Source organism: Rhinopithecus roxellana, chromosome 9, assembly GCF_007565055.1.
Source record: "Rhinopithecus roxellana isolate Shanxi Qingling chromosome 9, ASM756505v1, whole genome shotgun sequence".
Lineage (NCBI taxonomy): Eukaryota > Metazoa > Chordata > Mammalia > Primates > Cercopithecidae > Rhinopithecus > Rhinopithecus roxellana.
Window position 1 is genome coordinate 135,593,654 of NC_044557.1, and position 25,868 is coordinate 135,619,521.

The window sequence follows — 25,868 nt, forward strand, 5'->3', positions numbered from 1 at the left end:
TCGCACATGAGAAATCATCTGAGGCCCCCTACACATCTGCTAAGAATCGCTGTCCTCTACTTCCCTTCCTCTCTTCTCTGGAAACAATGGATGCATATAGTATTTGTTGGAGAAGTACAGATAGATGAGTTCTGCACAAGCAGAGAAAACGCTCTTACATACTTGTGTGAATATACTTGTGCAAATAGAAAATAGAAGCTATTCACATATAGCTGTCTTCACCACTGGCCTTTTTCTGTTTTCATATGAAATGTTTTTCAGGTTATAAAGCTGCTTATAACGTAAGACCACAATTATGTTATTTAAAAAATAATGAAGCTCATGTATCCATGCTTATATGTAATAGAAGGTGAAAGGAAAATACTCAAGGCACAGCTACTCGGAGACCACAATGCAGATGTTGAGACTTTGCTATTATTTGGAATTTTATTTATTGCGAAATTGGGTGGGACAGAAAAAAGAGGGATAAGCCTTCTTAGTAAACTGTGTTGCTAGCTTTTTTCTTCTGATGATCCACTGGATATTTTCAATGGAGATGAGGAGAGGATGCATTTCAGATGGAAATCTTTATGAGCTCTCCTGTGAGCTCTCCAGCTTCTTAATCCATGGGCCGTCATTTTGGTTTCTTATTTTAATCCTAATTTATTTAGAAAGGGTAATATTTTTTTGAAATGATTGGAAAACAATCAGAATTAAATTCAAGCTGTGGTGAGTAAAAATAAAAACACAGCATCCTAAGAATCACATAGTAGTGTGCCCTGGGAGTTCCTAGTTCACAAGAAGATCAAGAACCTATGAGACTTACAGAAGTCATCTAAGAGAGATGGGTCAAGAAATAGCCCCATTTTATAGGAAACTCAGCTCAGAGCCATGACTGAGGTCATGAGGCTGGTCATGGAATTGGGAGTAGATTTGACCTTCTAGTTCCCAATCCAGGGTTCTTCATGGCTTCTATGCCACTGGGATTTAGTGTAAATCTCCTTACCTCTTTGAGTCCCAAATTCCGTATTCCCATAGTGTATGCTTATTTCCTGTGCTTCAGAGTTATTTTAAGAATCAAATTCTGTAATGTAGGCTTCTCAAAGTGTGATTCCCCAGGCCAGCAATGGCAGCATCTCCTGGGAACATGTGAAAATGCAGATTCTCAGCCGGGCGCGGTGGCTCAAGCCTATAATCCCAGCACTTTGGGAGGCCGAGACCGGCGGATCACGAGGTCAGGAGATTGAGACCATCCTGGCTAACCCGATGAAACCCTGTCTCTACTAAAAAATACAAAAAACTAGCTGGGCGAGGTGGCGGGCGCCTGTAGTCCCAGCTACTCGGGAGGCTGAGGCAGGAGAATGGCGTAAACCCGGGAAGCAGAGCTTGCAGTGAGCTGAGATCCGGCCACTGCAGTCCAGCCTGGGCGACAGAGCGAGACTCCGTCTCAAAAAAAAAAAAAGAAAATGCAGATTCTCAGGCCCCATCCCAACCTGTATCTGAAACTCTGGGAGGGACCCAGCAATCCGTGTGTTAGCACACCCTCCGGGGGATTCTGACTAACATGAAGCTTGAGAACCACTGATGACGTGTGAGATAACATTTTGAAACGAAGAAAGCATTACAGAAATACAAGATACCTTGTTCTAATGTAGGTAAAATGTATATATGGTGAAACATAAAGATCTTAAATGTGTAAAACTGAATTTTGATAGAATCACTGCCCCAGTGAAGATACAGAACTTGTTCATCCGTGCATAAAGCTTCCTCTTGCCTTCTGCCATCAGTCCCCACCCAACTTAGGCAGCCAGTGGTTAAGGACAGACTATTCCTTAGAGAACGTAAGAGAACTCGATGATGGGTTAAACATAGAAAGAGCAATGTCTATGTTCTCTTATTCTTTCACTATTGGTAGGTAATGCTCCTTTTAAAATTACTAACCATATTTCTGTGTTCTTTTTCAGCCCATGGACCAAGCTTCTCTCAAAAACAGTGATGTTCTTGTCCTGACAGGGCTTACCCAGATCCCCACTGCAAACCCAGATGGCATGGTGGGAGAGTTCTGCAGCAATCTAGGTGTGCAACCATCTCTCATCTTACGTTGGATGCTCTATCTTGCATTTATTTTATAGTAATAAATATACTATTTTACAATAATGGGGGAAGGAGTGCTTACAGGGTAGCAGTTGTCAAAGAAGGGAGGCAGTACATCTTTGCAAATAATAGCACAGAAAAGAGTGTTACACTTTGAACTCACAACAGCAATACAGTGAACAGATATATATATATATATATATATGTATGTTTGTTTGTTTGTTTGTTTTTGAGACAGAGTCTTGCTCTGTCACCCAGGCTGGAGTGCAGTGGCATGATCTTGGCTCACTACAACCTCCATCTCCTGGGTTCAAGTGATTCTGCCTCAGCCTTCTGAGTAGCTGGGACTACAGGCATGTGCCACCACACCTGGCTAATTTTTGTATTTTTCGTAGAGACAGGGTTTCACCATGTTGGTCAGGCTGGTCTGGAACTCCTGACCTCAGGCGATCTGCCCACATTGGCCTTCCAAAATGCTAGGATTTCAGGCGTGAGCCACGGCGCCCAGCCTAACAGGTATATTTTTTCCCCACTAATATTTGGTTGGTTTTAAGAGAGGTATAGGGCATTTTCTACCTGTAAGAAATTTATTTTCCTTCAGATATAACTGTCACTAAATCTGAGTAGCTGGGACTACAGGTGCCCGGCTAATTTTTGTATTTTTAGTAGAGATGGGATGGGGTTTCACTATGTTGGCCAGGCTGGTCTCGAACTCCTGACCTCATGATCCATCCGTCTTGGCCTCCCAAAGTTCTGGGATTACAGGTGTGAACCACTGTGCCCAGCCTCTCTTTCTCTTCTTACAAGGGCATGAATCCCATCATGGGGCCTGCACCCTCATGACCTCATCTAAACCTGATCACTTCCCAAAATCTCTGCCTCTCTGTACCATCACAGTGGGGGTTAGGCCTACAACATAAGAATCTTGTGGGGGACACACATATTCAGTCCATAACAGCTAAGTTAATGAGCTCAGACTTTCAGCTCTAGCAACTTTAAGTGATATTACTTCTGCTCTAGGAAGAAGAAGTGGTCATCTTCTTATATTTACATGGAAGGCACTGTTCTTAGAAATTTCACTTGGCCATGCTAATAAACATAGTCTGTTTTTGTTCTTTGATACTAACCCAAAGGTAATTTATTTGTACCTTAGAAAAATAATTGGACTAATCTCAAATAGTCTTGGTTTGTATGTTTGTTTATAGTCTAGAATCATCTACTCGAAGAACTTTAGGCCTGAAAGGAACCTTCTAATTCAGTCTCCCAAAGTGGGGTCCACTAACCACATTCCTTAAGACCAATGGGATTACTTATTAAAAATGCAAATTTGGGGGCCCTACCTTAGACCTGGTAAGTCAGAATCTCTGGGGAAAGGAGACACCCAGAAGAAAAGTTGCATTTTCAACATATTCTCTGACATTTTCCATGCAAACTGAAGCTTGAAAATTACTGATCTCATTCATTCTTTTCATGTAACTGATGCCAGGGAAGGTTGTAGTGGCTTTTCCGTGGTCCTGTGGGTTGGGACAGAGGTAGGATTTGAGCCAGGCTCTTGAGTTACGACCAGCTATGTTGATTTTCTTCACTGTACCCTACTCTAATACCATACTCTAGCAATAGCAAGTCCACCGGCACTCAAGTTACAGCATCTAGGTGAGCCTAAGTACTTAAAGTATAGGGGATTTTCCTGCAGACAAACGTTAATGAAAGAAAATACTACTAACTCCTGCAGACAAACGTTAGTCAAACAGAAAAACTTGGCCTATTTCCTTATATGTCATTCAGCCATGTTCAGAGACTGAACAGAGACAAATCCAGCAAATTTTTGAGCAGGATCTAAAACAGGAAAGAGCTTGGAGGCTCTGTCCTGAAGCTCAGCTGCCATTGGTAAAAACCCAAACCCCTAATCACATGCCCTATTCCCAGGGACCTAGATTAGACAGTGATGAGAAAATCAGTATCAGCCTGTAGCATCCCCTGCTTTGATGTGTTCTTCAAAAGAAGCAGGTTATTAGACAAGCGAGTGAATCATAAAAACAAAAGTTGGAAAACAAGTGCAAATCTTATTTTACAAGTTACAGTCTATCTTTATAACACTGCCCTCTTGATACGATGTTTTTCCTCCTCTGGCATCCACTTTTCTAGCTCTGACAGTCCGGAATGGAGGAAACGTGTTGGTTCCCTGCTACCCTTCTGGAGTGATCTATGACCTCCTGGAGTGCCTGTATCAGTACATCGACTCAGCTGGGCTCTCCAGCGTCCCCCTCTACTTCATCTCCCCTGTGGCCAACAGTTCACTGGAGTTTTCCCAGATCTTTGCTGAGTGGTATGTCAGTGGTTTTTTTCTATGAATTTTATTTGATTCAGGACATTCAAACAGTAAGAATAAAAATAATCCTGTTTTTTCTCACATTACTGTGGAAATTTCATTTTGTTGTTTTTCTTGTCTGTGATAAGATTGCATTATTAAAAGCGAAAACTGTGGCATTGCTAAGTTTAGAATAATAGTTGTCGAAGAGGGAAGCATGTAAGGCAGAGACTTACCTTAGCCCAGCACTTTCAAAATTGGTAACAAAAATCTTATATACTTCTCATATGTCACCCTCTGCCTGTTACTTGGTGAAATGACATTCTAAAAGTTAAAAAATTTTTCAAGCCCAAGCTCATGTTGTCTAAAATGTATAGTACCAAATCTGAGAAGAAAAACTAGATTTTTTAAAGTTGCGATAGTATGATATTTGACAAAATTTTATTACATCAGAAAATAGATCAAATCCTAGAGTTGGCAAAATATTAAACTTAATACCAAGTTAGTGAACCTTTTTAGGGTTATTTAGATGCATGTTTGAATGTAACTCACCTGACCAAAAATAAAGGGAGAGAAGTGGGAAATAACTTTTACAATATCCCCAATGGTGCCTTAGAATGGTGCCTCCCAAACATTCTGGGACTGTGACACGGGCAGTCTAGGGTGCATTTAATCCCTTTTAGTCATGAAGTAACCAGATAGACACAGCACGTACTGAGTTTCTAATTAAAAAGGAATTTGTGCATCACCTTCTCGTAACATATTCCATTATGCTGCCCCCAACCCTTGCTTTTTTAAAGTACTTTTTTCGTTCCCTTCTGTGGTCTTTTTTTCTAAACCCCACTTGTGTTTAGACTCATACAGGCTTCTCTATCCCATGTACAAATTATTCTTCTCCGTCACTTTTTTTTTCTGTTTGTTTGTTTTAAGACGGAGTCTTGCTCTGTCGCCCGGGCTGGAGTACAGTGGCACGATCTTGGCTCACTGCAACCTCTGCCTCCCGGGTTCAAGCAATTCTGCTTCAGCCTCCTGAGTAGCTGGGATTTCAGGCACCCGCCACCATGCACGGCTAATTTTTGTATTGTTAGTAGAGACAGGGTTTCACCATGTTAGTCAGCTGGTCTCAAACTCCTGACCTCAGGTGATCCGCCTGCCTTGGCCTCCCAAAGTGCTGGGATTACAGGCATGAGTGAGCCACTGCGCCCGGCCCTTTGTCACTTTTTATTGGTACCCAGTGAATTTTATCCTTTGTGAACAGGGTCTCATTTTTCCCAGCAGAGGAAGGTCATCTTGAGTAATGAGCAGTCTACCCTCAGTATCATTTGCACATTTAATCAGTGTGCTCTGAATTTCTGCTTCTAGATCCTTAATAAAAATACTGCAGAAGATAACTCCCTGGGTCAGCCCTGCGGGCTTCTGTGCTTGGATCCCAGCAGGGTGTGCACTCTTCAAGTCCAGTTTTCACCCACCACATATGTTTTATGTTGTTGGAATATTTTATTCAACAGAAGTCGAGAATACAAAAATGAGAGGAGGTTGTTTTTGTGTTTCTGGTTTTTAGATATTTGTTAGTTTCTAATATACATGTAATATGTGTTTACTGTAGAAAAAAAATTAGAATTATAGAAGACAGTAAAAAAAAAAAAAACTGACCCCGGCCAGGCACAGTGGCTCACACCTGTGACCCCAGAACTTTGGGAGGCCAAGGCGGGTGGATCACTTGAGGTCAGGAGTTTGAGACCTGCCTGGCCAATATAACGAAACCCCATCTCTACTAAAATACAAAATTTAGCGGGGCATGTGGTGGGTGCCTGTAATCCCAGCTACTTGGGACGCTGTGGCAGGAGAATCACTTGAACCTGGGAGGCAGAAGTTGCACTGAGCCGAGATCACGCCTTTGTACTCCAGCCTGGGACAAAGGGAGACTTCATCTCAAAAAAAAAAAAACTGACCCCATAATCCTGCTATCCAGAAATAATTCACCACTCTTAGCATTCTGATGTATTTCTTTTTCCTATATCAGTATCATACTGAATATTTAATTTTGAATCCTGCTTTTAAAAATTAAATATTAGAGGCCAGGCACAGTGGCTCATGCCTGTAATCCCAGCACTTTGGGCAGCTGAGGTGGGTAGATCACGAGGTCAGGAGATTGAGACTATCCTGGCTAACATGGTCAAACCCCATCTCTACTAAAATTACAAAAAATTAGCCAGTTGTGGTGGTGGGCACCTGTAGTCCCAGCTACTCGGGAGGCTGAGGCAGGAGAATGGTGTGAACCCGGGAGGCGGAGCTTGCAGTGAGCCGAGATCGAGCCACTGCACTCCAGCCTGGGTGACAGAGCAAGACTCCGTCTCAAAGGAAAAAAAAAAAATTAAATATTAAAGCATCACATCTTTAAGAACATAAATTTTACACGAGTACATTACTCCATCACTTGTACATCGTTTGTATATAGTATGATGTAGTTAACTATTTCTTACTACTGGATGGAAGGGCTTTTCCCAGTTTTTTTGCTTTTCGTAACGCATGTTCAATTAATATTCTCTGTATATATGATGACATCTTTTGCTTTACGTAAATTACTAAAAGTAGAATTACTGGAACAAAGGATATAAATAGTTTGTAATGCTTATTATCTGAATCTAAATTGCTTTCCAGAAAGATTTTTCTGTAAATTGTTCTCTTCTTGCCCATTTACTTGTTAGAGGTTTTGTACATCACTCATACATTTATTCGAACTCCTTATATATGTATTAAGGATATATTTAGGTAGACTTTTTTTTCTTATTTTGGCACATTTTTGTCTTTGTTTTTTTTTCCAATTTTTAAATAATAAACTTACTACTTTGGAATGATTTTAGATTTACAGAGAAGTACACAGATCGTACAGAGGGTTCCTGTATACCTCTTACTTGGTTTCCCCTAATGTTGATGTCTCCACGTGACCATGTTCATTCGTCCAAATTTTTAAAATAACATTAGTACCTTTTTTTTTTTTTTTTTTTTTTTAAAGACGGAGTCTTGCTCTTCTCGCCCAGGCGGGAGTGCAATGGCACGATTTCAGCTCACTGCAACCTCTGCCTCCTGGGTTCAAGTGATTCTCCTGCCTCAGCCTCCCAAGTAGCTGAGATTACAGGTGCACACCACCATGCCCAGCTAATTTTTGTGTATTTTAGTAGAGACAGGGTTTCACCATGTTGGCCAGACTGGTCTCGAACTCCTGACCAGGTGATCCACCTACCTTGGCCTCCCAAAGTGCTGGGATTACAGGCGTGAGCCACTGTGCCTGGTCTAAATAACATTAGTACATTATTATTAACTCTGATCTTTATTGTGATTGCACCAGTTTCTCCACAATTTTTTTTTTTTTTTTTTTTTTTTTTTTTTTTTTTTTTTTTCTGTTCAGGATCCAATCCAGGGTCCCACATGGCATTTAGGCCTTTGGTTTTTTTGTTTGTTTTTTTGCAATAAGTTTTTTTAGTTTTTTATACTGATAATTTTAGTCTCTTTTGCAGTTTCTTCTGTTGATATTATCTTTAGAAAATTCTTGCCTGATAGGTGTCACATGGCTAAATATACTTTTTTTCAGTTTTATTGTAACTTCTTACTTTCTTTTTTTACATCATCCCTTAACTATTTTATCTGGAATGTGTTTTAGCATAGAGTATGAAGAGAAGCATTAACTTTGTTTTTTTCCCAAATACTCACGTAGTTACCTGTCCAAGTACTATTTACTGAATAATGTTAACTTTTTCAACTGACTTGTATTAATGTTGTATGCCAGACTTTCATATGTACTAGATTTTGTTTCTAGACTACCCTGATTGAGCGATCCATTCATTCTTTGACCAACATAATGCCAATATATTTTACTAACTGCAGCCTCACTTATAATTGTACTCAGTGGTAAAGTACATTTCTCCATTATTTTTCTTAGTCAGAATTATTGGAGCTATTTTTGCTTACTTATTTGTGTGTAAGAATTATAGAATCACTTTGCCAGTTTTCAGAATATCTTTTTGAGTCCACAAAACCTATAAATTACAAATCAGCATCTTTGCAGTAGTTTTCCCATGCTGAGACATAAGATGTGTCTCTGTCTTTTAAGCCTTACAAATATTCCTCCCATAGACTCCTAAACTCAGAGATCATATTATTCTTGTTTCCATCTGTAGTTTTATTTAGTTCAATCCATAAACCTTTAAGTGCCAAAGCACTGAGGATACAAAGAGGTCCCTGACCTTGAGGAATGTGTACCATGAAGGAAGAGGCAGCTGTGTAAACCTCTTACCACTTGGAAATAATCTGATGGAGATATATACACACATACCCACGCACACACCTATGTATATGTGTATGGTATTCAGAGAAGGGGTGGTGACCCCATTTGGGGGTTTAAGAAAGGCATTCTGGAAGGAGGTGCTCCTGAAGAATGACCAAGAATCAGCCAGACAGAAACCCTACTTAAGGATGAGCTGGGTGGGCTGCTGGGGGTGATAGTGTGGGTCAAGAGGATAACATAGACCAAGACATAGATGGGAGGTTTGAATGGTTTGGTTCGTTCAGAGAACTATCCATAGTTCTTTATTGTTACAGTATGAAGTTCAGGGTGGGGAGTGGCAGGGTACGAGGCTAGAGGGATCCTGTCCATGGTAGGGATTCATTGGAGGATTTTAAGCAGGAAATGAACATGATTATATGTGCATTTTATATAGAGCCTTCTGCATTTATGTGAAGTTTGTTGGGGATGGTAGGAGTGGGTGAAACTGAAGTATAAGACAATAGTCTTTGCAGAGGCTGCGGGACAGAAGACTGCAGTCTCTACCATCCTGGAGGAAAGCAAGGCAGGAACCGATTTGAGAGGCAATTAGGAAATACAACGGGCAGTACTTACTGGTTACTTGATACAGAAATGGTAGCAATCGAGATTGACACTGCAATTTCTAGTGTGGTAGATCATGTTGACCCCAAACAAAATAGATTCTATAAAGGAAGGGTAGGTGCATACAGCAGGGATGGTTAGCTTAGTTTGATTTTGTCCCTGAGGGCATTCACGGTGCCTGAGGCAGGGGATGTGCAGGTGAAACTTGTCCAGTTCAAAGATCTGAGAAGCCCAGGCTAGAGTCACAGGTTGGGGTGTCCTCAGCATTGAGGTAGTTGAGTGGCTGGGATTGCCACAAGAATGAATGGGATTGCCGGGGGAGAGGATTTCAGGTTAGAAGAACAGGCAGTGGGAAAAAGGATGGACTTAAGTAATGCCTGCATTTTGGGGGTCGGTAGAGAACAAATATTTAGGAAAAGTGTGAAGACAAATAGTTAAAGAAATAGAGGCCAGTCAGGATGGCTCACACCTATAACCCCAGCACTTTAGTAGGCCAAGGCGGGAGGATTGCTGGAGACCAGGAATTCAAGATCAGCCTGAGCAACATAGCAAGACCTCATTTCCACAAAAGATTAAAATATTAGCAGGGCATGGTGGCGCATGTCCGTAGTTCCAGCTACTTAGAAGGCTGAGGCAGGGGATTCTTAGAGCCTGGGAGATTTCTCTGTATTTCTGTTTCACTGTGCTGTTCTCTTTCATGCAGCCTTGCTGTAAAGCACCCTTTCTCCCTAAATAAGGAACTCAGTTACCAAAATGGATAGCTGCTAGCTCCAGACTTGCATTAACTTAGCAAGTCCCAGCCCCCCACGCCAGGACCACCACAGCCTGTTCTGAGGTTTGGCTTCCTCCCCTCTTTGGTGTTCTGAATGGGTGCCTCACAGCCTGGCTGCTCTATGCTCAGCCTCAGGCCCAGCCTGCTGTCCTGGGCTTACTCCCTGCTACTCTGGTTCCCTGGCTCTGTGTTTCCCATTCTCATGGGTTCTGCTCTGGCTTCTGCATGGTACTGCTTTGATGCCTGCAGAAGCCCAGCCCCTTGCTATCCAGTGTCTGTCCCTGCTCCAAGCTAAGGAGCTTGGTTGTTTGGGTTGGTTTTGTTTTTGCAGGGATGGAGATGGGAGGGAATAGCTCTTGAAAGACCTCTCTGATCTTTTGTGGGGTTTGGAGTGTTGGTTGGTTGGTTGGTTGGTTGGTTGGTTTTTGAGACAGGCTCTCAGTCTGTCACCCAGGCTGGAGTGCAATAGCACAATCATGGCTCAGTGCAGCCTCAACCTCCTGGTCTCAAGCAATCCTCCCACCTCAGCCTCCTGAGTACCTGGGACTACAGTTGTCACCATCATGCCCAGCTAGTTTTTGTACAGATGAGATTTCATCATGTTGCCCAGGCTGGTCTCAAACTCCTGGGTTCAAGTGATCCACCCACCTTGGCCTTCCAGAGTGGTGGGATTACAGGCCTGAGCCACAGCGCCTGGCTCTGATCCTTTGTTGAACAATCAGTGGAAGAGTGTGTGGTACCTGAGGTCTGGCCATCAGGGAGCAGGAGGGTCTGTCACATTCCCAATTAGAGATGATCCTGGAAGTGTCATTTATTCTTCACTCTTCTGATAATCTGGTATACACAGATCTCCTTTTGAACTCCAGCAGCTACCCCCATAAGAAGCAAACTCTAATCAGGTCCTTCAACCTCTGTCTTAGAAAGGGGGTGGGTCGCTGTCTGCTGTTCCTGCATGAAGATTCTAGAGCAGAGCATGAAGGATCTGTTAGCAGAACTGGCCTAAGTGTTATGTAGGTGGGCTTCACAATCTCTAATCATATTGTAATCTCTTCTGTATCCCTAATCTCTGCCTTTAATGAATGTAGGATAATGTCCTTTGGAACAATAAAAATAAGTTTAGAACCAAGCACTTATGTTTGTCTCCCTGAGCTAGAAGTAAAGACAGAACTAGTGTCTATTTAGATAATATATAAGGTAACCCTCCAAAAGCATCTTGCTCTTCCATATTTATAGCTTCCAAGTAGGGTATACAGTGATTTTTTTAAGCCAAAGTTAAATGAAACTAAGGGTAGGAAAAATTAGATACAATGTATTAATACAAAATCCAAGCCCTGAAGTCCTGAGCTCCTCCCCTCTAAGTAGGACATTTTTTTAAAATGTCAAACCTGCACAACACTCACATATATTGATTTATCAACTAAACTTTTTGCCACATTTGCTTTATCCAGACATCTCAGTATTGTAAAGTCATAACTGACTAGGAAAAAGCAAACGTAAATTACCAAAAACATTCACAGTGTCTCTAGCCCATGATCCTTTGTTCTTCTCTTGTTGGAGTTAACAATGCTGCTGTTAAAAAGAGTGTGTGGGCCAGGCACAGTAGCTCACACCTGTAATCTCAGCACTTTGGGAGGCCAAGGCGGGTGAATCACCTGAGGTCAGCAGTTCAAGACCAGCCTGGCCAACATGGTGAAACCCCGTCTCTACTAAAAATACAAAAATTCACCAAGCATGGTGGCAGGTACCTGTAATCCCAGCTACCTGGGAGGCTTTGGCAGCAGAATCGCTGGAACCCAGGAGGCAGACGTTGCAGTGAGCCGAGACTACGCCATTGCACTCCAGCTGGGCAACAAGAGCAAAACTCTGTCTCAAAAAAAAAAAAAAAAAAAAAGAGTACATAGACAAAAACAGAAGCCATGTCTCAAGGTGTAGATCACTTTCTTTGTGAAATTGATCACAACTACATGCACTGTGGTATCTTGGATTGGATCCTGGAACAGAAAAGGGACATGAATTGAAAAACGAGTGAAATCTGAATGAAGTCTGGAGTTTAGTTGTCACGTCTTGATGTTAATTTCTTAGTTGACGACTGTGCCAGTCATATCAGATGTTAACTCTGGGGACATAGGGTGAAGGGGACATGGGAATTCTGTACTGTCTTTGCAGCTTTTCTTTAAATCTAAAATTATTCCAAAATAACAAGTTTATATTTTAATAAAAAATGTATTGAGAAATTTTCTAAAGTTTAAAAAAACGCAAGGTATGTCTATGCTCTGTAGGCACTGCCTTTCATTCACGGTGAAATTCGCTGGCAGGAAATTTTTAAATAAATGTCAGTATTTAATATTTTCACTGCTGCCTCTAGGTGGCAACAGATGCCACTGTGTGCTCTTCCTCACATACTGCTGTGTTTTTCCTCTTTAATAGGCTTTGTCACAACAAACAGAGTAAGGTGTATCTTCCAGAACCACCTTTTCCTCATGCAGAGGTAAGAAAACAAAATCACTGGGACATGGAAAGGAAGCAGTGTGGATAACCTGAAGCAGATGCAGACAGCAGGTCGTTAGATAAAACAGATCCCCAAGTAAACCTGTAGACCCCTTTGCCTCCCAAGTCAGACACAGGGAAGTATTTTAACTCAAGCTTCACTTGTTTTCCTTCTATTAACACTTTCTGTTGCACACGTGGAGCAGCCCTTCCCCGAAATGCTGGGGGCCACAGAATTGTTTCAGACTTGGGATTTGGGAATATACTTACTGGTTGAGCATCCCAAATTTGAAAGTGTGAAATCAAAAAGCTCCAGTGAGCATTTCCTTTGAGCATCATGTTGGTGCCCAAAAAGTTCAGATTCTGGGACATTTTGGATTAGGGATGCTTAGCCTGTACTATGTTCATGCAATTCATAGCCTGCTTCTGTTCTACTGACCGCATGAGGAATTTTATTTTGATACATACTACTACCTTTTTGAATTGGGTTTATGTATTGGCAGAGTGTTCTTTCCAGTTATGTCAGTCATTTATGTACATTTTTAATGATGAAAATAACATTTCAGTTCAAAAAATAAAGGCTTCTTCCTCCCTCACAGAACAAATGGGTGTTTTCCGTATAGCTGAATACCCAGCTTTGTTGTCAGGTTCTTCTCACCCAAGGGTATATTATGAATATTTTTCTGTGTTTCATGTTATTATTGCTCTACTACAATGAAGCTAACACACAGTAGTTACTCCTCTTTTTGGTTATATTTTCACTCAAAGGTTGTCTAAATTGGTATCACCACCTTAGAAAACTGACAGTTTCGGCTATGCGTGGTGGCTCACGCCTGTAATCCCAGCACTTTGGGAGGCTGAGGCGGGCAGATCACGAGGTCAGGAGATCGAGACCATCCTAGCTAACACGGTGAAACCCCGTCTCTACTAAAAATACAAAAAAATTAGCCGTGCGTGGTGGCGGACGCCTGTAGTCCCAGCTACTCGGGAGGCTGAGGCAGGAGAGTGGCGTGAACCTGGGAAGTGGAGCCTACAGTAAGCCAAGATTGTGCCACTGCACTCCAGCCTGGACGACAGAGGGAGACTCCGTCTCAAAAAAAAAAAAAAAGAAAACTGACGGTATCTGCTAAAGCTGAACAATGCACTCTATGCCTCAGCAGTTTTGTTCCTAAAGTATACATCAAACAAATGCATAGAGATGTTACCAAAAGACACACACACAGATCTAGAATTTGGTCAGGTGTGGTGGCTCACAGCTGTAATCCCCCAACACTTTGGGAGGCTGAGGTGGGAGGATCACTGGAGGCCAGGAATTTGAGACCAACCTTGACATAATGGCAAAACCCTGTCTCTACAAAAAAATACAAAAAATTAGCCGGGTGTGGTGGCGCATGCCTGTAGTTCTAGCTACCCTAGAGGCTGGGGTGGGAGGATCACCTGAGCTGAGGGAGTTTGAGGCTGCAGCGAACTGTGATCGTGCTACTGCACACCAGTCCGGGCGACAGAGCAAGACCTTGTCTTAAAAAAAAAAAAAAAACTAAACTTTTTGGTAATAGTACTGAAATTTACTCAAATGCCCATCAACAATGGAATAGATTTTGTGGTATAATCACACAATACCTTACATCACTGTGAACAAATAAGCTCCAATTACATGCAGTGTACATAAACTTCACAAACATAATGTGAGTGAAAAATCCAGATATAAAAGAGTAGATATGGTATGATTTTATTATGTAAAAGTTCAAAACACAATAAACTAATCTGTGGTATTAGATGCCAGTGTGGTAGTGATCCTGGAGGGGAGGGGACAGTAGTGACAGAAAGGGGACAAAGAGGGATTTCTGAGGAGCTAGTAATGCTTTATTTCTTGATGTACATGTGCTCACCTTGTAAAAAATCCATAAAGGTGTACAGAGTTAGATATAAGGAAAGAGCGAAGGCCGGAATGAATCCTGTGCTGTTGGATAGAATTGACGGTATTGGTGTGAACTCCTATTTTCAATATATGTAGATAGACACAGAAAGAAATACATTTGTGCATGTGTGTGTATGCGTGTGTCTGTGCACATACGTATCTTCCAACTCTGGCCAGAGAGAGGGCCTGGGAGAGTTACATGCCACTAACTGAGGAACACATTTAGCTCCCAGATGTCTGTTTCTAGATACTATTCTCCACTAAAAGGAACCAAGCCTCTTTGGAAAATACAACATGAGGCTGAAAGATCTTGCTGTGCACTCAGAGAATGATGGGTCAGAAGCCACATCTGAGATCACTGGAACATCAAAATAAATAATGCTAGTAATGAATATAATCCATTGAATAACAGAAACTCCCACATCCATAGTGAGGTAACTGAGTACATAGGCAAGAAGGGAAAGTTCTTCCAACAGTAAACTCACATAATTAATGTAGGAAAGAATCTTAGAATTAGAAAATCACCATTTGGCAGCCACCGCAGTTATAATTTATTCCTGCAAGAAACACCAGTGGGTGCTAAAACCAACAAGTGAAAATTGTATGAAGAACTAGATCATTTATAGTCCCAAAAAGTGTGTCCCCACAAAATTCATGTTTATTACAAAGAGAGAAATAGTAACTGGAGTTTGGACAAACTTGACATATGCAATCAACGTTAACATCACCAGTAATTAGACTAATTGACACTGCATGGCTCTTAATGCAAATTATTGAGAAAACAGCATGATTTCTCTGATCCTGCTGCTAAAAATGCCTCACCTGAATCTAATGAGCATTCAGACCCAAGTTGAGGATGCTCAACAAAATAACTGATCTGTACCCTTCGAGAATGCCGGAGACCTAGGGGACAAGGGAAGACTGAGGAACTGCCAAGAGAATGAAGAGTTGTGGCAGATACATGCACTCCATGGCCATGGGCTGGATCTGGAAATGGAAGAACTTGTTTGTTATCTTGTTTGTTTGCCATTAGGAGCATTGATAACAGTTGGTAAAGTCTGAATGGGGCATGTAGATGAGAGCGGGCAGTATTGTGTCAGTGTTCATTTGCTGCTTTTGATGAGTGTACTGTTATAATACATCCATGTTAACTGTGATTATCTCCCCACTCATTTCTTTGTCAAAATTATAACCCTTCCTCAACTAAGGCAGATAGACTGTTTTTACATAGAGCATGTCAGTGCAGATAGATACGTTTAGGAATTTAGTTTTAGAGTTTTGTTTTAGAGTTAACTATTTAACACGTATTTCAACAAATGTCCTGCTAATTACTTTAAATGTAATTGCTGTTTTCATACTGTAAAGGAGAGATCTTTTATGAACCAGGATGCCAAGTAGAAGGTTTTGAAGAAGTTAGTTTTTGGTTGCAGTAGTCTAAATAGTATTTCAGCAGCCAGGGTTTTTGCAAGCTGTGTCAATGCCATAGTGAAATACAGGCTAGAAATATTATAAAAATGTCAGAAAATTAAGTGTGGCAAAACATCTTGTGGTGGACTTTGCTCTTGAAAGTCTATTTTGCTTCCTTTGCAGTCAGCCTTGCTGTAGAGCTTGTTTCCTAGGAGTGTGATCACATTCTCACTCACGCATCTGTCACAGATGACCTGGTGCCATTTAGAGTTAGAAATGTGAGTACACTGGTCGCACCATCAGGGTTCCTCAGGTGCACCTGTCATTGTTAGGGCACAAGGGAGTCGACCCTTGGTATTGTTACCATTGCCCATGAGAAAGGATGGTTCTGCCCTTAGTACTGGTAACAAATTACTGTCCAGAATTCCTGCCCCACAGCTTCATTTCCGCTGGTCAGATGCAGTAAGTTGGCTAGAAAGGTAGATCCAATTGGCAAAAAATGATGAATTTATCTTAGTTTCTGTGCATTGATCAGTAGAGCTACAGGAACTACAGATAATGCTTAAAAGTGACTTAAGTGTGCAGAGACCTGCTGCTATTCTTAGAATCACATTCATCATCTTGACTTCTCTGGATACAATAGATTCCTTTTGACAGCCGCTCACCCATTTAACTGAGACAGTTAATGATTTTGGCCATACAGGTTATAAAAAGAATGTCAGTTTGACTTGCAGACTACCTGGAAGGAAAGTGGGAATTCGATGTTTGCTCCGGCTTTACTATTCATATTCCATCCAAGCATGCGACAGCTGATAAAGATCTCCGGGATAGTGTTAATGTCTTCCTAATACGACCAGGTCTCTTTAATTAAAGATGAGGTCTTCAAGGTGAAGAGAGTTTGGCTTCTGTTTGGGGTGTGTCCCATTCTGACCATATCCCCACTCTTAGGGTGACTTCATTTGCATTTCAAGGTGTTGCCCAGGGCCCTCTCATGCACCATGTGTGGCCACAGGATTGAGCCTATCACAGGCCGTTGCTTTATCCATGAAACAGCCTCCCAGAGCAGTGCTTCCTTTGGCCTGGTTGATATTTAGGGTCTGTGAAGTCTGGGTGTCTGCCCTCTGGATACTGGGGTGGGGCGAGGAAGCCTGGGTGGCAGGCACAGTGTCTGAGGCGTTACAAGATGCCATCTACTCGTAAGTGTCTTTGCTGTTGCCTTGAATGGGCCTGGCACTGGGAGATGATTGTCAAGTGTTGTGCTGCAGGGGTGACTCTTGGTTCAAAACATACACTTGAAAGAACGCTTCGAGGCTGCAAGGTACCTTTTTTTTTTTTTTTTTTTTTTTTTGAGACAGAGTCTTACTCTGTCGCCCAGGCTGGAGTGCAGTGGCGCAATCTCGGCTCACTGCAATCTCCGCCTCCCGGGTTCACGCCATTCTCCTGCCTCAGCCTCCTGAGTGGCTGGGACTACAGGCGCCCGCCACCATGCCCGGCTAATTTTTTTGTATTTTTAGTAGAGACGGGGTTTGACCATGTTAGTCAGGATGGTATTGATCTCCTGACCTTGTGATCTGCCTCCCAAAGTGCTGTTTTTTTGTTGTTGTTTTTTTAATTTGTGTTTTTTTAGTCACCCAAGCTGGGATACAATGTTGCAGTCATAGCTTACTGCAGCCTTGAATTTCTGGGCTCTAGCCACAGTATCCAACTAACTTTCATTTTCTGTAGAGACAAGGTCTTGCTTTGTTGCCCAGCCTGGTCTCAAACTTCTGGGCTCAAGCAATCCTCTTGTCTTAGTCTCCCAAAGTGCTAGAATTACAGGCGTAAGCCATTATGCCTGGCCCCTGTTTCTTAATATAACTGTCTGTGTTACGAGGACATCACATTTCTAAAAGCCAGTTTGATCTTTGTCATGCATGTGCCTGTGTGCGTGTGTGTGCATGTGTGCGTGTGTGTGCCTGTGTGCGTGTGTGTGCATGTGTGCACACACGTCCACATGCTGTACACATTCAGAGAAGCTTCTCTAGTAGCAAACAACAGAAAGGATCCCAGAAAATACAGTCTTTGGTCTTGGTCCTTATTCAGTTGCTGCAGTAGCTTAAACCTCTAGCTTCACAGGAGGAGGTCCTGTACTGGTAAACAGTGTTTCTGGTGTGACGGATGTGTTTACTGTCGCCACTACTTGGTGATTAACGAGTGTTGGGAAAGTCACTTGTATTTCAAACAAGAAGTGATAATGAGAACTTCAGGCCTGGCATGGAGTGTCAGGCAGTTTATAAAGGAAGAGTCCAGCTAAATCAGGCCATAACAATCTGAATCAGTTTCCAGGAAGTATCTCAGTATTACCAGAAAGACTTGACTTGCCCATGTGTTCCAAAAATCGCATTCTAGGTAAAAACTATTTTAATAAGATCCACTTGTATTTTTTTAAATTAATAAATATTACTTTTCACAGCAGTTTTAGGTTCACTGCAATCATATGACCCTGCCCCACACACGCAGTTGCCCTCTGCACCATCCCACACCACAGAGGTGCATTTGCTACGGCTGGTGAACCCACATTGACACGTCACCATCACCCACAGCCCAGAGTGTACATTAGGGGTTCCTCTTGGCGTTGTGCGTTCTGTGGTTTTGGATGAACGAACAGTGACCTGGATCCACCATTACATCATCACACAGAGCAGCTTCCTCACTCCGCAAATCCTCTATGCTCGGCCTGTTCATTTCACCTCCACGACTCCCTGATGACTGCTGGGCTTTTACTATCTGTATAGTTTCGCCTTTTCCAGATTGTCATACAGTTGGAATCATAGGGGCCTTGCCTTTTCGGAGTGGCGTCCTTCACTTACGAATAGGTTCCTCCATGTCTTTTCATAGCTTGGTAGCTCATTTCTTTTTTAGTGCTGAATAATATTCCATTGTCTGGATGCATCACCACAGTTTTATCATTCACCTGCTGAAGGACATCTTGGTTGTTTCCAAGTGCTAGCAATTAGGACATTCATGTGCAGGTTTCTTGCGGACATAATTTTTCAAAATATCTTTCAAAGTGGCTGTATCATTTTGCATTCCCACCAGCAGTGAACGACCGTCCTTGTTCTTCCATATCCTTGTCAGCATTTGGTGCTGTCAGTGTTCTGGATTTTAGCCATTCTATTATAATAGGTGTGTAGTGGTATCTCGTCATTTTAATTTGCGGTTTCCTAATGACATACGGTGTGGAGCATTTTTTCATATGCTAGTTTGCCATCTGTCTTCTCTGATGAGGTGTCTGCTCAGGTTTTTGCCCACATTTTAGTAGGGTTGTTCATTTCTTTTTGCTGGGGTTTCGGAGTGCATACATTTTGGGTCACAGTCCTCTCTCAGTGTGACTTTTGCAGATATTTTCTCCCAATCCGTGGCTTGTCTTCTTTGTTGGTATTTTAGATCCAGTCCCGCTCACCCTCCCGTACTTTGGTTCCCCCTTCAGCCTGGGCAGGCTCACATCTCTGTGTACTTTTTCTATATTTTCCAGCTCATTCAGACGAATAAGCTGAAGCACTACCCCAGCATCCACGGAGACTTCAGCAACGACTTCAGACAGCCCTGTGTGGTGTTCACCGGGCATCCTTCCCTCCGCTTCGGGGACGTGGTCCACTTCATGGAGCTCTGGGGAAAATCTAGTCTCAACACCGTCATATTCACGGGTAAGTGAAAAAAATTAACAAAACGGTTCTCTCCACTGAGGCCATGAGTGAATGCACCTACAAGGCAGAGACCCAGGGAAGGATTTTGCAGTGAGGCGTAAATACGAACATTGTTCTACTATAGGTTCCAAAGAATGAAGAGATCACAGAGAAAGAGTGAAGCAGCGTGTGCCATTGGACAGCTGGGCATCCAGCAAGGCCTTCATGCCTGTTTTCAGATTTCTCCAAGACAGAATCCTACTGAGTGCTTTTTGCTAGGATATCATAAGCCATTTCAAGAACTGCAGTGATTCAGTAACCGATCTTGTTCTAGCTGTTAGGAATTGTTTACAGATGTAGATCTTTCTCTTCTGATTGTAGTTTACTCTAGCTATGGATTTTCTTCTGGAGACAAATCCCTCAGGGGAAAAAATTCCTTTGGTAAGGTCAAGTAGAGAGTTTACGTAGATAATCACTGTATCATTTTTCTCAGTGTGGCGCGCCCAGCCCTTTGAATGCTAGGACCTTTTTGCTTATCTATGATGGGGGATATCATGGAAATTATGCGCAGACCTTTTTTTTTTTTTTTAGCTCATCAGTTGTCATTAGTGTTAGTGTATTTTATGTGTAGCACAAGACAGTTCTTCTTTCAGTGTGGCCCAAAGAAGCCAAAAGCTTGGACACCCATGGGTTAGGATCTTCAGTCGGCCTTGGGTTTTGGAAATCTTACAGGCTATGAAGTTTAAAAAAAAAACAAAACACTTTGATTTGAAATCTGGCCCAGCCTGCAGTAACTTCAGCCAGTTCACCAGCAAGCATGACTGTCCCCACAGTAAATGGGACTGTCAGTAGCTATCTCTGTGGGTCACTCTGGGCACCAGGCACAGCACCCAGCACGTGGCAGCTGTTGGGAAAGCATCGTCACCACCTCCCTTCCTAACTTTAGGGGCTGGGTTTGGAGGAGGGAGTCCAGTTACACCAGAAGCATGGGGGTCAGGGACACTTCGGCCCTTCCCCCAGCCTGTTTGTGACCTAGAGGCCACCAGGAACATGCCTGTGGTCAAACCACGTTGAGTTTATTGCCTCATTTCAGCAAGGGGAACACACACCATGGGTAAAAGCAAGGTAAAAAGACCTTGTAGGAGTCAGGCTGGTATTCGGTGATGCACGGGTGTTCACGGAGGTGAGGCGTCACCCTGTATTGGGTGGCATCAGGATGCAGGGTCATTCTGCGATGGGTTTCTTAACCCATTGTTATCTAGAACACAGGAAGAATGGAGCTGGCATAGCAGGGTGTTTGCTCCTGCTGTGGTCAGGACGGTTCTGTGTTCCGTGTTCAGGATGATTACAGAGGGGTCTTGTCTTTGGCCGGATCCATCATTGACAGACAAGGTGTTGGTGTTCCAGGAAGTTGCGTTCGCACAGCAGGAGGACACATGGCTTTGCTGTGGGTGCCAGGCCGGCTCTTGCTGATACCAGGTCAGGCAGAAAGTGCCAGGAGAGGCCCGGTCACCAGGACTGCTTTCCCCTTCTCAGGCCCACTTTCAGCTAAAAGTGGAGGAAGTTGGGCCACAAGGTATTGATTCACAACACCCAGAACTTCATAGCTGCCAGGATTTCATTCATCAGGAGGTTGTCCAGAGAATGTCCTACGTAGTGGGAGCTGAGGTTGGTGTCTCCTGCTCCTGCTGCTGCATGGTGACTCTTGACATTTGACTTGACAGTGGTGACAGCATCTACACAGCACAGTAGGTAACCTGGCTTTAGTACAAATGTTTCTTCAGCTAAAAGGAAATTAGGACTGTGTGATTTCCCGTGACAACTCTGGGTAACGGGTTTGCATTTAAACTGGTTTATGGAGCTTCCAGGGCAGAAGTTGTGTCAGGGAGAGGTTGGGGCCACCTTCTTTTTATTGTTTTGTGACTCCTGGATACGTGAAAAGGGAGACAGTATTCTCAGAGAAGCACGATCCACTGGAATGGGGGTTTACGTACCTGGCAGCTCTGCCAGTTTGTCCTGACAACAGTGGGGATGTGTGTGTGTGTCTGGTGTGACTAGGCCAGGGTCCCTCGTCCCTGGGCAGAGACTGCACTGGGAATCAAAGCACACATCAGTTAGGACCGAGCAAGGTCTTTTGGTTCAAGGCGGGTAGCTCCCTTGAGTTGGGGGAATGTTTCCTGCCAAGCAGGCTGCAGCAGACCCCAGGAGACCAGCTGAGCTGAGCAGTGGGCGAGGACTCCTCCTGGTCAGAGGGGCTGGGCCTGCTGGGGAGCATTGCAGTCTCAGTCTACAGACCATTCACGGGCCTGGGGTGGGGCCGTGCGCTTGTCTCCTGGGTGCATCTCACACCCTGGGCGTTAACTCGGAGCTGATTCTAGGGTCCCGGGGTCTATGCCAGTCCTCTCCACTGTGAAGTCACTGTTTTTCTCATTGTATTAAATCAGTACCTTGTGGGGGACTCTTTGAAACTATGTATATACCTGTTCTCCCTCACAATGGTATCTAATATTTTTAGCATTTATTGACGATTCTCATCTGAATAAGTGGTGAACTGTAATGGTTGCCAAATGGTGGCTTTGGCTTTTATTTCCTCGTTTGTTTCTTGGCATTTCGTTGTAAAGAAGAGCTTTCTTTTCTCCCCCACATATGTATTTCTCCCTCATTTACCTCATCTGCCTCTGCTGAAGCTTGGAGCCCACCCACAGGGTCCATCCCAGCCTGCCCCTCCTTCCACAGAGCCCCTTTGACCTCCGTCCCCCATATGTGCTTCCTGGCTCCCTCCTGACCCCCTGGCTGTCTCTGGGCCCTCAGCGCCCCAGCCGCCGCCTGGCTCAGCAGCTCCTGTGTAGTCTGCATTGTAAGATTTCTTTCTCGTACTTTCTGTAGAACCAGACTTCTCCTACCTGGAAGCCCTGGCTCCTTACCAGCCGCTGGCCATGAAATGCATCTACTGCCCCATCGACACCCGGCTGAACTTCATCCAGGTGTCAAAGCTGCTTAAAGAAGTGCAGGTAATGAAGGCCACTGCTTGTGCCTTCACATAGTCATGTCACCTTGGTGTGGCTCATGCTTGTGTGGGGTGAAGGGAGAGAGGCTGCATTGGATTCTTGTCTTCAATTCTCACGCATCTACAGAATGCTGGGACATATGCCAGCCCCCCTCCACACTGAAAAGGAGTGGTCTTTACACCCTGACAGCAGTTTCCATTCTAAAGAAATCAGAAGTGGAAGGGAAAGAAAACCATCTGTGTCCGCTTAAAAGCAAATCCTCTCACCCCTGCCAAAAAGAGTCATTCTAGAAACATATTCACTAAGCTGAGACAGTGGAATTGAAACACGTCCTGGGGCCATGGCACACCTGTAGGCTGGTACCACAAACAGTGCTGCTGGGTTTGGGTTTTGTGGTAGTTTTTGGTCATTTGTTTCACTTCACATTTTCTGCCCTGGAGAAAGGGGAGAAGTAGCTGGGATACAGTGTAGACCAGGAGAATCTGCGCACAGGAGGAGCGTGTAGCAGGAAGGCAGGGCCACGGAACCACCGTGCTGGCTCAGCCACTGCTCGCTGGGTTTCTGGCTCTTGGGAGAGGCACTGGAATTGGCAAGGGGGACAGCTGACTGGCGAGGAAGAGCTCTCCCTTTCCACTCCCTGGTGTTCCCAGGAGTGAGATGAGGGCCGAGGGGCCCAGCACAGCACCTTCGGCCTCTGGATGAGAGAGCTGTGTCACAAAACTCTTAAGACAGGAGAACGAGAAACAGAGAAAGCTGGAGAACCCCCGGAAAGCCCCAAGAGCGGATTCTGGTGATTATTAATGTGCTTGCCCAACAAAGAAAGAATATCGGCGCTCTCTAGGCATGATGAGAGCAGACAGCAAACGTGGGGCCTGTCTGCAGTGATTCGCTACCCCACTGTGTGCTCATCCACATGTTAGAAGCAGCGGTGAAGGGAAGGGCGTGTTGCTTCTCATTAACTTCAAATCCCAGTCCCTAAACCAGCTCTTGACCCCCCTGTCAGGTGCTAATCCTGGAAACTGGAGGCCACCTGGTCTCCACTTTAGGCGAGGAAAACCTGGGAGGAACCATCAGGCTGCGACTGTGGCATGAGATGCTTTGAGACAGGTCAAGAAGAGGAGCAAAGGGCAGTTCGAAGGAGAAAAGTATTAGCCCTAAGGAGCAGGTGCTTTTGGAAGCTCAGCCCAGTCAGCCTGGTGGAAAGCCATATTCATCAGGAAATTCAGGGCTTGGTCCGAGCTCTTAAGTAGAAGCAGGGAAGACACAGTGCCCCTGTGGGCTGCCAGCATTCCTTTTCATTTGGGTGATATTTGTGCAAAGGAAAAATTGGTTTACTAATCTTTTTTTCTCAAGATAAGGGACATTTTGTTTAAAAAAAAAAAAAAAAAAAAAAAACCTCTGCGTATGCTGATTGGTCGTACACAGTGAGCATATGACCTGAGCAGTGTCCACTGCCTAATACCAGTCCACCTGCAGATCCAGCAGAAAGTCAGAACCCACAGCTCCTGGTAATTAGCCAAGAGCTTATAAAAGCAGACATGTGGGAATGTTACAGAAAGACCGTGCCCCCAGCAAGCCCAGAGACTGTTGGGAGCAGACACATGGAAGTTACCATGAAACTTACGTAAACAGTGAAAAAAAAAACGAAAACAAATGCAAGCTGAGGCAGCTTAGGGGTTTCTCAGATGTTTCTTCTGCCCCAGTGCCTTCACGTTCCCTCTCCTCTCTACGGTTCATTGGGCTTGAGAGGATGAAAGTTCACCTTGGCCTGGAAGTGGTGAGCCTGTGATGGCGGGGAGTGGATCGGGGCCAGAAATGGGCCTTCTGCAGGGGCCACTGTACTTCACACCTCCTTTCTCGCCTGTCCCATTGGTTCCTCAGCCCCTGCATGTGGTGTGTCCTGAGCAGTACACCCAGCCGCCCCCAGCCCAGTCCCACAGGATGGACCTCATGATCGACTGCCAGCCCCCCGCCATGTCCTATCGGCGGGCCGAGGTCCTCGCCCTGCCCTTCAAACGCCGGTACGAGAAGATCGAGATCATGCCAGAGGTGAGCCGTTCTCCTTCCTAGGGTTAAACTAGAGCTTTCCAGAGGCTCTTGAAGATCGTGCAGGGGTGGCCTTCTTTTGGATTTATGTCAAGTACGAATGAACCAGGCTGGGCGCAGTGGCTCACCCTTGAAATCCCAGCAATTTTGGGATTCCCAGGTGGGTGGATCACTTGAGGTCAGGAGTTCCAAGATCTGCCTGGCCAACTCAGCCCAGCCAACATGGCGAAACCCCATCTCTACTAAAAATACAAAAAAATTAGCCAGGTGTGGTGGCACGCACTTGTAATCCCAGCTACTCGGGAGGCTGAAGCATGAGAATCGCTGGAACCAGGAGGTGGAGGTTGCAGTGAGCCAAGATCACACCACTGCACTCCAGCCTGGGCAACAGAGTGAGACTTCAAGTATGAATGAGCAAAGAACATGGACCCTTAACCAAGTAACCGGGAAGAGGGGGGATTTTCAGGGTCTTCTTGCTTTTCCAAGTAATAAAGTAACAGCTGTTAGTCCGTACCTAGCGTTCAGCAGTGTGACCCCTGGGCCACATCACGGGCCAGAGCCCTGGGGAATGGAGATGTTGACACCCGCTATGTCCCTAAATACCATAGGGTGGTGACTTTTCTCTTCCTTCCTGGACCTCAGTTATGAGTGTCAAAGTTCGCTGAATTCAGAGGTAGATGGGGGAGATAACAGGAACCAAAACATAAGGATTGTAAACTTGGTTATTTATTTATTTATTTATTTTTTTTTTTTTGAGACGGAGTCTCGCTCTGTCACCCAGGCTGGAGTGCAGTGGCCGGATCTCAGCTCACGGCAAGCTCCGCCTCCCGGGTTTATGCCATTCTCCTGCCTCAGCCTCCCGAGTAGCTGGGACTACAGGCGCCAGCCACCTCGCCCGGCTAGCTTTTTTTTGTATTTTTTAGTAGAGACAGGGTTTCACCGTGTTAGCCAGGATGGTCTCGAACTCCTGACCTCATGATCCGCCTGTCTCGGCCTCCCAAAGTGCTGGGATTACAGGCTTGAGCCACCGCGCCCGGCCGTAAACTTGGTTATTTATATCCTCTTGAGCATACTTGCAGGTTTTGGTCTATCAAAGTCTAAGTATTTTATGGGTCTGTGAACTCTTAGCTTCAGTTTTAGCAGGGAAGAAGCAGAAAGCATGCTGTCCATGTGGAACAGCTGTGGCATGCTGTGCTTGGGCCCTCCTCTGAGAGGGAGAGACAGGGATACGGCCTCTCCTGAACGACAGCGTTGAGGACGGTTAGAGGATATCTCTGGCTTCCTTTCACCTCTTGAGGC

General features: G+C 44.2%; 1 protein-coding gene across 1 annotated transcript in view; it reads left to right on the forward strand.

Moving 5' to 3' along the window:
• INTS9 (integrator complex subunit 9) overlaps positions 1-25,868 on the forward strand; it is a 125,690-nt gene that overhangs the window by 92,558 nt on the left and 7,264 nt on the right. Inside the window, exons 9-14 of the mRNA XM_010370900.2 lie at positions 1,944-2,055; positions 4,219-4,399; positions 12,466-12,526; positions 19,365-19,536; positions 22,402-22,526; positions 24,405-24,572. Of these exons, the coding sequence (XP_010369202.1) occupies positions 1,944-2,055; positions 4,219-4,399; positions 12,466-12,526; positions 19,365-19,536; positions 22,402-22,526; positions 24,405-24,572 (819 nt within the window). The remainder of the gene's footprint in view (positions 1-1,943; positions 2,056-4,218; positions 4,400-12,465; positions 12,527-19,364; positions 19,537-22,401; positions 22,527-24,404; positions 24,573-25,868) is intronic.